At 37.3% G+C, this 10,654-nt stretch overlaps 1 protein-coding gene across 6 annotated transcripts in view; it reads right to left on the bottom strand.

Moving 5' to 3' along the window:
- Window positions 1–2,397: 2,397 nt before the first annotated feature.
- col12a1a (collagen, type XII, alpha 1a) overlaps window positions 2,398–10,654 on the bottom strand; it is a 68,107-nt gene continuing 59,850 nt past the window's right edge. For 5 of the 6 annotated variants that reach the window (XM_027999873.1, XM_027999875.1, XM_027999874.1 and 2 more), the window contains 11 exons: window positions 9,678–9,773; window positions 9,313–9,366; window positions 8,477–8,530; window positions 8,148–8,201; window positions 7,604–7,675; window positions 7,485–7,520; window positions 7,332–7,398; window positions 7,066–7,248; window positions 6,772–6,849; window positions 5,624–5,794; window positions 2,398–3,285 (listed from right to left, as the gene is read on the bottom strand). In XM_027999873.1, the coding sequence (XP_027855674.1) occupies window positions 3,128–3,285; window positions 5,624–5,794; window positions 6,772–6,849; window positions 7,066–7,248; window positions 7,332–7,398; window positions 7,485–7,520; window positions 7,604–7,675; window positions 8,148–8,201; window positions 8,477–8,530; window positions 9,313–9,366; window positions 9,678–9,773 (1,023 nt within the window). In that variant the 3' untranslated portion in view covers window positions 2,398–3,127. Of the gene's footprint in view, window positions 4,196–5,623; window positions 5,795–6,771; window positions 6,850–7,065; window positions 7,249–7,331; window positions 7,399–7,484; window positions 7,521–7,603; window positions 7,676–8,147; window positions 8,202–8,476; window positions 8,531–9,312; window positions 9,367–9,677; window positions 9,774–10,654 lie in introns of all 6 variants that reach the window. The other variant, XM_027999876.1, reaches the window with a different exon arrangement.

Below are 10,654 nucleotides of genomic sequence, written 5' to 3'. Positions count from 1 at the left end.
TGAAACACTGAGTTTCTTCCGATCAAGATTAAAAACCCACCTACCTTTGATTAGTAGTAAATGCAAAATTTTCCCATTTTCTGACATATTTGAGTGTCTTGATGATTTTTATTATGGGAACATGCAAAGTTTAGTGCTTTTTTCACAATTGGTGACTGTATGGCATTTTTATGATATAAAGCACTTGAACTGCCTTGTTGCTGAAATGTGCTATTCAAGTAAACTTTAACTGTAGACATTAGCTTCTGTGGTAGTAAGATGATTTACACTGTGCTTATTGAGGCATTTTCAGGTATATGTGGTTCCTGAACTGTTAAAATAGGTAGTTATATGTGTTTTTAGAGAGAATCTCAAGTATTCACAGATTTTAGGTATTTGTGAGCAGTTGTGGTCCCTAATCCCTGCGAATACCAGGGGTTTACTGTACCACACTAATTTGCTTGCAAATGCTTCCAGAAATAATTCTAAATCAGATGCTGCAGTGTCCCAGTAATAATGTCACCTAATCTCACCCCATTTTAGGCAGACACTTTGCTCAACTTAGAAGTTGGTCTGATTAGTCTAATTAATTCAGGTAATAATTTTTGACTACTTGGGGGAGACTCATGTAGCATTGAAATTGTATTCTAGGTGGTCAGCTAGGACCTGACCATAATGCAACAGGACACTGTGAATTCCAAAGCATTCATCTCCAGTATGCATGGAATGTTTTGCAACAGGAGCCGATCAAAGTTAACTCAAACACTTCAAAGACCTGACAGGACTCGATGTTCCACAAAATATCCTCCTTCTGCTGAAGTTTGGACACACATAAATGGTGTGTTTCTTCAAATACCAGTTCAAACGGTAAGATAAAAAACAGTGTGCCAGCATTCTAACAGCCACAAGTTCTGTCGGAGTCTGAAGAAATTCATGTCTCAAAATGAACGCAGATGTATGCTGAATTGTCAACTAATGTCCTTTGATGACCATATAGATTCATGAAAACATTACAGTGAAAAAGGTGTTGGGTAAAAGGAAGACATGCCTTTAAGGCTACAGAAGAATTATGTAAGTTTTATTTTGTTTGAAGAGGTGAAGGAACCGAGCACCATTTGACATGGATTCCATTGAATGTGGAGAATGTTATGCAATTTTCTTGTAAGCGTTTTAATATATGTGAAGTAAGGTAACAGCTGCTCACACACATAAAATACTTTTCCCACACCTAATAAAATACAAGCCTCTGTAAGCTTTCAGTTGTTGTTTTTTTAGAAGTGTTTCACAATTTCCTTAAGCATACCAAGATATAGCAGTCCAACATAAAAGGTTTTCTTTTGCAGGGAGTTTTCACACGTTTGTTCAGTGTGGTGATCTTGACCTCAATGCTTCACTCCCAGTTTAATCCCTGGCATTTGTTCAGAACTTCTCTGGCCTGTTCTTCTTTCATCAAAAAAAACATCTCGTTTAGGTCCTGTTGTATCATTAGATGTGCTCAATCGACGGAAATATCAGCGCAACACAGGTATTGGCTCAAATGCGTCTGCATTGTTTCCGCATAGACATTCTAGCATAATCCTGATGGGATGAATGCCAAGTTATGTAAAAATCTGCAGTTCATGTGATGGTGAAGTTGTTCTCAAACTCCCTTCTGTCTCCTATCATTTTGCCCAGGCACAAGCTGACTTTCTGGAAAGTTCAAAATAAAAAATATCTTATGCTGTCAAAATAAATAAAGGGTAGAACTTCAAAGCATATCTTCAGGACTTGCACTGAGAGAAATCAGGTTTGTCGTTCATGACCAAACAGACTCGTTCAGAGGAATTTAGACTCAACACCAGCTGTAGATATGACATTTTGATGGTCTTGGCAACCGAGCTTTGGCTTTAGACACCATATACTATTGGACATTTTCTTATGTGAAAACCACAATTTTATTGGAATTGTATGTGGAAAACCAACGGAAAGTAATGCATTACTGTTAAGTTGAATGAATATGGGTTATATGGTTTTCAAAATATTAACAAAATTAAAATCTGAAGTGTAGTGTGAAGTTGTATTAGGCTCTTTTTATCTTGTAACAAATAAAATCCTACACCACAAACTAGAAAGATGGTTATTAAAAGGAAGACAAAAATGCCTCTTGATGTGCTAAGCCTGAATTAAAAAAAAAAAAAAATCATTGAGTATTTAGGTGAATCTGAAAGCAGTTATTTACGCTATTTTTTATTTAAAGGTATCAGGGTAAATGAGGTTGAATGCACCTTTCAGTATCATTTGCCATTTATTTCACAATTATGTACTACTTTAATGCAATCAAATACATTGCATTATTCTGTTGTAATGCAAGGCTCTATATGGACATAGAAGTTCAGTTCATCAAAATCATACAAAAATTAGGAAATATCCAGACAAGTGTAACATTTTCAGTAGTTTTATTGAAAAATGCCTCTTCCGTTTCAGAAATAAATAAGAAAATAAGGCTGTGTAAATTCACAAAATGTGCAGTTGAAACAGTTGAAAAAAGCAATCCTATATCCATAGTTTTGCCACCAAATCCAAACTGCTTTGACAGAAAAAAAAACAAACAAACAAAAAAACCCCCTATATTCTGACTTCAGTAAATATACAACATATTCATGCAATGTAACATTTGGTAACAACAAAAAACAGATTTGATTTGCTACAGTTAGTCAGAATATCTCATTGTTTACAGGCGGCAAAAAATGGCACAAAACTGAAATCGTTGGGCATAAAATTGTTTGCAACCAGTGAAGGATCTGAAAAAGCGTAACATTTTGAAATCGGAAACAATTCAGGCATTTTGTTACTGTCTACAAACACACATACTGGACTACTTTGTTGTTGTTTTTCTCATGATTAGTGCTTTACAAACTTGAGTCTGATGAACACTTGCAGATATATTACAGGCAGACACAAAAGGGAAACACTTAGCAAGCACACAGGTTTGTAACAAAGCTAGTCTACTTGCTACACTTTCTTGTGTCAAAAATATATATATGTATATATATATATATATTTTCAATAAAGCCAAAGGTATCAAACCCATATAAGTATTTGTTTTGCTCTGTGTACCCTTTTAAATGTTTGGGAATTATTTATTCTGGGAAATCCTGTTTGTATGTAGCTATGATGCCAGTCTTCCTGTATTGTCTGATTGTAGTGATCTCTGTCTTCGCTGACCTCTGGAGTCACCGCGTGACTGTATTGTCTCAAATTCTCCAAATTCTCCAACTGGCTCCACAGGTATAGTCTCTACCTCAGGTGCAGGCTGGTAGTGGGTGGCTAAAAAATATTTGGCCAATTTAAAAAAAAAACAAAAAAAACATTGGATGTGGCTTCAATACAGTTTTACATGAACAGTTTTTATACTACACTGTAGAATAAAAAAAAAATCCTGATAGAAATAGAAATTATTGCCTCCTTGAGTACCAAAAAACAAATGAAAATTAAAACACCTTTAAATTTAATTTTAAACTTTTACAGTAAAATCTAACATATTTCATTTTTTTAAAAAGTGGTAAAATGACCAGCTTATACCACTATTTAAAAAGACATGAACTGGCTGGAGAAACACATTTTGCACTGACTCAACCAATGTACACAAATACCATGATAACTAAATGAACAAATGAAGCATGCTTTAGTCTGGATCAGAGCTACAGAGCTAAAAGGTCACTAAAGCGTCATGAAAAGGGGTTATGCCAGGTGTAAGTAAGCAGTGGGTTATGAGGCACAAGCTCAATGAAAAGGTTAACATGAATTTTCTTTTCTTTATTATTAGTAAAATGTCCCGGTTCAGTCATTTACAAAGCAAAAAGAAAAAAAAATTAGCTTTATTTACACCTCTATATTATTATTCTGATATCCTCTTTGTTAGTAGCTGAGTTGGTCGGTTTGTACATGCTGCGTCCTTCGTAGAAAATGCCCAGTCTCTGTTTTTTTTCCCATTGGTTTGTAGTTCAATATGCAAACAGGCCAGCAGGTTGCCATCACTGTAGCTTGTAGCTGTGACATCGTGTTAGTGCCAGCACACTCCATTTTCTTTCTTTTTGCATTTTTTTTCCTTTTGTAATGTTAAATATGTCCATGGTGATTATTCTTACAAGCCCCAAAGCAACTGGACAAACATCTCAGAAACAGGACCTCAGAATGTAAGCGGCACAGAAGACTTAGAAAGTTTACTATGCCAAACCTGAAAACAGTTCAAAAAGGATGTGCGTTATTAGCAATTAATTAATGCAATGCAAGTCATCATACATCAGCTAATTGCTTTCATGCAACTTTCAAAATTAAACATCAAATGTCAGGAGGTATTAAAATGTAGTATTTTACAAGGGTTCCCTCCTATTCCCAGAAAAGCTGTTGTAAAACTTAGCGCAGTAGGCTTGCCAAAGTTCTGGCTTCTTTCACATTAGAAATAATACACATGGGATTGTATTATATTGACCTATGTACAAAAATGTTTTCAGTGTAAAAAATTTATAAGATGGATGGTTAATCTGGCTACAAGTCAGATGCTTGGGGTCTCTTGGTGGCTAATTAGTGCACTAAAGCTCCACAAAGGAAGACCTCCAAAGCCAAAACTGTCACATTATTTGGATCCTTCTTAAAAGTAGAATGAACAACTTGGCCTCAGCAACATAAAAGGGACATCAGCTAAAAGAGGCTATAAAGTCAGGAAACTGTAGTTACAATCGACCGTCAGAATCTTTGCGGCATGTAGAAAGTTCTCTAAAATGGCATTTCTAGATTATTAGTATCATTAATAATATTATCATTATTAAACTCAATACCAACCATATTGCAATTAATTTTTTTAACTTTCAAAGAAAGTACCGAGTCTGTGTAGCATAACAACTTTTTTTTTTATTACGTTTTGTCTGCACATGATAAACTATGAAGGCATTGCACACTGAAATATCAATGATTTAACTTTGTTTGACTGAGAAATGGACTGAAGTAACTCTGATGAGTATTTGATTAAACTAAAGACATCTGTTTCAAGGTTTTATTGCGATGATAATTATAACTATATAATTGTTGTATGAGTTGCATTTTATTTGAGGGAAACTGAACAGTATGCAACTTCGCGGAAGGAAAGTTATAAGCAAAACGTTTTATCAAAAAACTGAAAGGATCTTACATTAGATCCTTTGAGATCTAACGTGAGAATTTGTTATAATTCCTGGAATTGCAAAAAAACAAAACACTACTTATCACTGATTTCATCATATTTTGATTTAAATATCAAAGATTTTGACATATAAAACAGTACTAACAGTATGTTAGCACCAACATACAAGTCGCAAAGAGCTCCATGGTGAAGATTTCAGACAGTTAAGACATCTGCATAATGTAATTACTATGTCCTGATTCTTCAAGACATGACTTTCATATACAGTTCATGTCAAAGTTCTGCTTTTTAATCTATGTGTTCTAGTCCTTCACATTGGGTCTGAAATGGTTTTAACTTTGTTTAATAACTATTAGGAACCCGTACATAAAGACCTCCAAACATCATCAATAAAGTATAGCAATCAGTTGCAAATATAGTCTGCATACATTTCATCTATTTTTTTCCAAGTCAAACCATGCAGGACTTAGACAGTAGTGGGGCTACCTGTGTATCCTTGTCCATTATATGGAATGCCCACACACTGAGAGGAGTCGCAGTATCCAGGGGGTCCCGGGGGTCCCCTCACACCTGGAACACCTTGACGGCCTTGAGGCCCACGAGGCCCAGAGGAACCAGAAGGACCCGGGGGACCTGTTCTCGACTCTCCTGGTGGCCCTGCACAAGAGAGTGAGGCCCGTTTAGGAAAGGGAGTCCCTCTGGAATTTGAGTGACATCACCTGTAAACTTTCTGTGGAAACATTTGGGGTCATGGAGCTGCAGTTTCAATTTTTCAACTGCTCAATTAAAGAGTTTGACTAAGAACAAAAAAAAAAAAGCGAGACTCAGTCTGGGGTTGAGTGGAGTTACCCCCAGCCCATTTGTCTAGACAGCACAAGCTCAGGATGGAATTTTCCCCTTTCTTCCCCCCTTTTCCACAAAGTGAATCCATGTGTTGTCAGTGCAGCCATTCTCCAACAATCTAAATCTCTTCACCCTCCCCCTACCCCCAACACACACACTCATAGAACTGAGTCATCTGTGTAGACTTCCTCTCTCTAGTCCTTGGTGTTTTCTCACTTCATTCAGAAACAGAGTCTTCAGTGTTTGCTCTTGAGTAACAGACATAAATAAACGTTTCCTGTTGCTATGATTTGAACTGCAAAAGGGACGGAAATGCTAAAGAAAATCATAGAATTCTTTTAGGAAAACATTCTAAGAACATAAGAAATTTTAGATGTTTCTACAACAGCATATTCGCTCTGAGTTAGAATGGACAAAACTAGTCCATTTAGTTTTAATTTAATCCTTCCTGAATATATAACCACCAATAGCTCTGAATATTCAAATATGGTGGGGAAGCATGATATTCATATGACAGAACCCCCACCTTGAAAAAAAAAACATGGAAAATTATGTACTGTGACAGCCCAAATAAAGGTGTTGAATTGTAAGTGTAGACTGTGCTTTTGTCCAAATAGCTACAATAGAGGAAGTTTCATATTACTGACTCTAGCTAAGTTTTGCCAGAGCAAAAAAAATAAAAAATGAACGCAAACATTTAGTATGATTTGGTGACCTTGGACCAGTTGCAATTTGATATTTAAGTTGATTTCCTTCATTAGAAAATATCAAAATAACATTAACTGTATTACCCGGTGGTCCAGCTGGGCCTCTTTGTCCTCTAATATCGTTTCCAGAGGCTCCTCTTTCCCCTTTTTCTCCTGGTAAACCTGCAAAAAAAAAAAAAAAACAGAAGAAAAGGAATTAAACACTAACACCCTTAACACACCGTTCCCCAGCATGAAACATTGTGGTGGCAGCATCATGATGTGGTTATACAGATTAAGGAAATTATGATTAATATAAATGATCTAGGGTTCTTTTTATTGCTCAACATTAAAATTATTACAAACAGTCAATATATTCCCATGACTTCTGAAAAGTACCTCGTTCTCCTTGATTTCCAGGTAATCCTGGAGTTCCAGGGAATCCAGATCTTCCAGGTTGTCCGGGCTCTCCTCGGGATCCAGGCTCACCAGGAGGGCCGGGAAGACCTGGAGGCCCAGGAGTGTTGCTGCGATATCCGGAGGGAATCTGGTTGAGCAGCACATCAATTCTGCTCATCTGGCCTGCAAAATTCAGATGGATTTCATCAAGTAGAACTTGTCAAGGACTATTAAACTGCCAGAAGCTTGGGAGATGTTTTGCTCACTGTTCACAAGCTGTTCACAAACTTGTCTGGCAATGGAACGCATCATGTTCTGGGATGCAAAGTCACCCTGGAAATCAAAGACAGCTTAATGAAGACAAGAGTTCCTTTTCTTGTCACAGAAATGTGTAAAGCTTGCATTTAGGTACAATCTACCTTCTCTCCCTTTTCTCCTTTAAGGCCAACAGGTCCCTTTCAAAAACAATAACCAAGTCAAATCAAGCATAGAACATTTTCTTTCATCATATATTTTTATTTAAGTATTCAGTACATACTGGGCTTCCTGGGTCTCCTGGTTTGCCTGGTTTTCCAGTGATCCCTGGTATACCTGGATTTCCAGGACTTCCCTAAAAATGAAAATATTTGAAATCTTAGTAAATCTTAGGGCAACATTTTACTCCTGCTCCTAACAGTTGTATAACAAGCGGCAAGTTGGGATTTGTGCTCTGACATCTGCAGTGGGAAAAATCAGCTGCCAAGAACAGCGGAGTACATGGAAGTACATGTACACCAACCATCGCGCTAATGACTCTTGTGGCACTCTGCATGCTATATACCATGTGCGCTCTGTTAACATGATGGCTGGATTAAGCAAATTCAGACCTCAGCAAACCACCGCAAAAGGGAAAATGAGAGATGGATGCATCATTCTCACAACAGTGGGGGAGCCAGTCTGGTTTTTATGTGCTGTTCCAGCAGAGTGGAACTGTGGAGCCAGAGGAGCAGTTTTTTTTTTTTTTTTTTTTTTTTTTTGCAGATATACAATATCAGTAAAATATAGCACTAAACATTATTCATTTGGTACCTATAGATACTCACCATGGGCCCTGGTGGGCCTCTGGGTCCAGATGACCCCTCTTTTCCTGGTGGCCCCTTTAAAAGAAACAACACGCAGTCACATGTGAGTTACAGCTCCTTGGGGAGCATGGTAGTTTAATATATCATTGTCCTAATCTAAGGGGGGGGTTTGCCTTAAGAGTGCCTTTTTAACTTAAGGAGTAACACCTTTACAGGCTTAAATACACGTGAATATAGTTAAACACCAATAACTTACTCAAGATACCATATAAGGCATGATGTTAAAGAGCTTGATTCATTTTAAGGGCTTTTGACTCTATACATACTCTATGCTAGCATGGAATTCTTACCCGAGCTCCGCTTGGTCCAACAGGGCCCAGAGGACCGCGTGGCCCAGGAGGACCCTGGGAAAAAACACACACACACTTTACCATAAACAAATCACCAAAAACTGTGTCCATTTATGTAGCCCTCCTAGTGCATCTAAAGGCTTTTAATATGCTGAAAATGCACTTCTTTCGTACATATTTAGCCAAAGATAACACATTATTTTGCTTGTAGAAACTCTAAAAAGTCTCCTGTGTCTCATGTGATCGTTGTTCTTCTACAACAGACCACATTAGGTCAAATTGCAAAGATGCTGCTGCCAATAGACTCTGAACATTACAGGGTGGGATTTTCTCCCATACTTTCATATTTCAAGCCCAAGCAGCGGTGATTTCCTCACCAGCTCAATGGTGGGAGTTGAATGAATGACATCAGCTGGATAAAATCACATGATTTTCACTCCATGTCAAATGGCTCAAACTTAACTGCTGACATAAGTAACAGAAATGTAAAGAACCTCTATGAACTTTGGTTACATGCTCAAACACCTAGAGGTCACTTTAAGCCTTTCTAAATCCCATTCTGCTTCAGTTACACGGATCTTTTATTGTCTGGAGTAACAAGTAACAAGTATTCCTTATATCAATTTAAGGCATTGCTGTTCTTTTAACGTTTGTGACTCAAGAGAACCGAATTAAGAGTTTGGTCTTCCTTAGGGTTGGCATGATAAAGCTCCCAAATCTCATTGTGGTTTCATCCTGATTGTTGGACTAAATTCACATTCCAGTGTAAATGCTGCTCCTTGTGGATAGTTTATAGTTTACTGATCATAAACCACATATGAGTAAAATGTTCTTACTTGCAAACCAGTAATGCCTGAATCTCCACGATCTCCCTTAGGTCCTGGGCGACCCTAAATAGGAAGAGGAAAAAGAAAACATAGCACACTTTACTTTACCCATTTATTTGTTCCATGTTTGTGATTGATGGGATATTTTAATAGGATCAGTAAAGAAAATAACAACGCTCTCTGGATGTCTGGAAGATAGACGAGGGGAGTGAGATGTGTTTTGACGACAGTTATAAATCCCACTAAGTGCTGATGTGCAGCAAGTGTTGAATCAGGCATTCTATTCTACTTGAAGGTAGGCGGGGATTGCAAATGATACAATTAACAAAACACAGTTCACTGCCAAAAGGATGTGTCAATGAAAATTAACTTACAGGTTCTCCAGGCCGAGAAAGTCCTGTAGGGCCTTGTGGACCTGGTGGCCCCATCGCACCTGGGAGTCCTGACTCACCACGTGGACCCATTGGACCCTGCAGCAATACACATATCATCAGCAAGATGGTAGAAAATCACAATATTTGGAAAGAAGGTTAAAGTCAAACTTAATTATGCCTGAAACTGTGCTGACAGATGATTCGTTGTTTAACAATGACAGTTCTGGGAAATGGACCTTCAAAATATTTGACGTGGGCCTCCTTGAAATTTACTGTGGGGAAATATACATTTAACTGTTTTCAGATGTGTGCAATTTCTATGAACAGGAGAAATTAAACTTTAAGAGGCAGACCTCTGGAATAGTTTTCTTTATCTAACCACTGCTGATATTCTAGATTTACAAGCCTTATAAATCCAGAATACAAGATTTATGCATTTTCTGAATACAAAATGCTTAAAATTAGAAAAATGTTTGCATTTTGTCATGATATGATCATAAACTGCAAAGGATTTTATTGCAATTATATATGATAGGCCAACACAAAATAGTGCATAATTATAAATTGGAAGGAAGATTATGCATTATTTTGACTATAAGATGGAAGTGTAGCTCCAGTATTTTATTCTTTGTAAGACCACCCTTTACTGTTATTACAGCTGCAAGTGTTTTGCAGCATGTCTCTACTCATTTAGAAACTGCCCATTCTTGTTTTTTAAAATATTATAGCGGATGCTCAATCAGATTCAACAAAGAAAATCTGTAAGAGGGATTTCTAAGTCATGCACACAAGTCCCATAAATATTCTGGCATAGGCCATTCTAACCATAGGTTTCGCACTTCAATAAAGGGCAGCGCCTTCAATGGCAGCAACCCCAGGTGCCCCGTCTTCTGGGATGGGCTCTACTGAAATTAATTTTGTTGTGCTTCGGTACAATAACACTAAAATCATTCTGATTCTGATTCTGATAAGGGATG

Source organism: Xiphophorus couchianus, chromosome 19 (genome assembly GCF_001444195.1).
Source record: "Xiphophorus couchianus chromosome 19, X_couchianus-1.0, whole genome shotgun sequence".
Lineage (NCBI taxonomy): Eukaryota > Metazoa > Chordata > Actinopteri > Cyprinodontiformes > Poeciliidae > Xiphophorus > Xiphophorus couchianus.
Note: the sequence above shows the minus strand (reverse complement) of the source record. Positions and strands in the feature narration are given on the sequence as shown.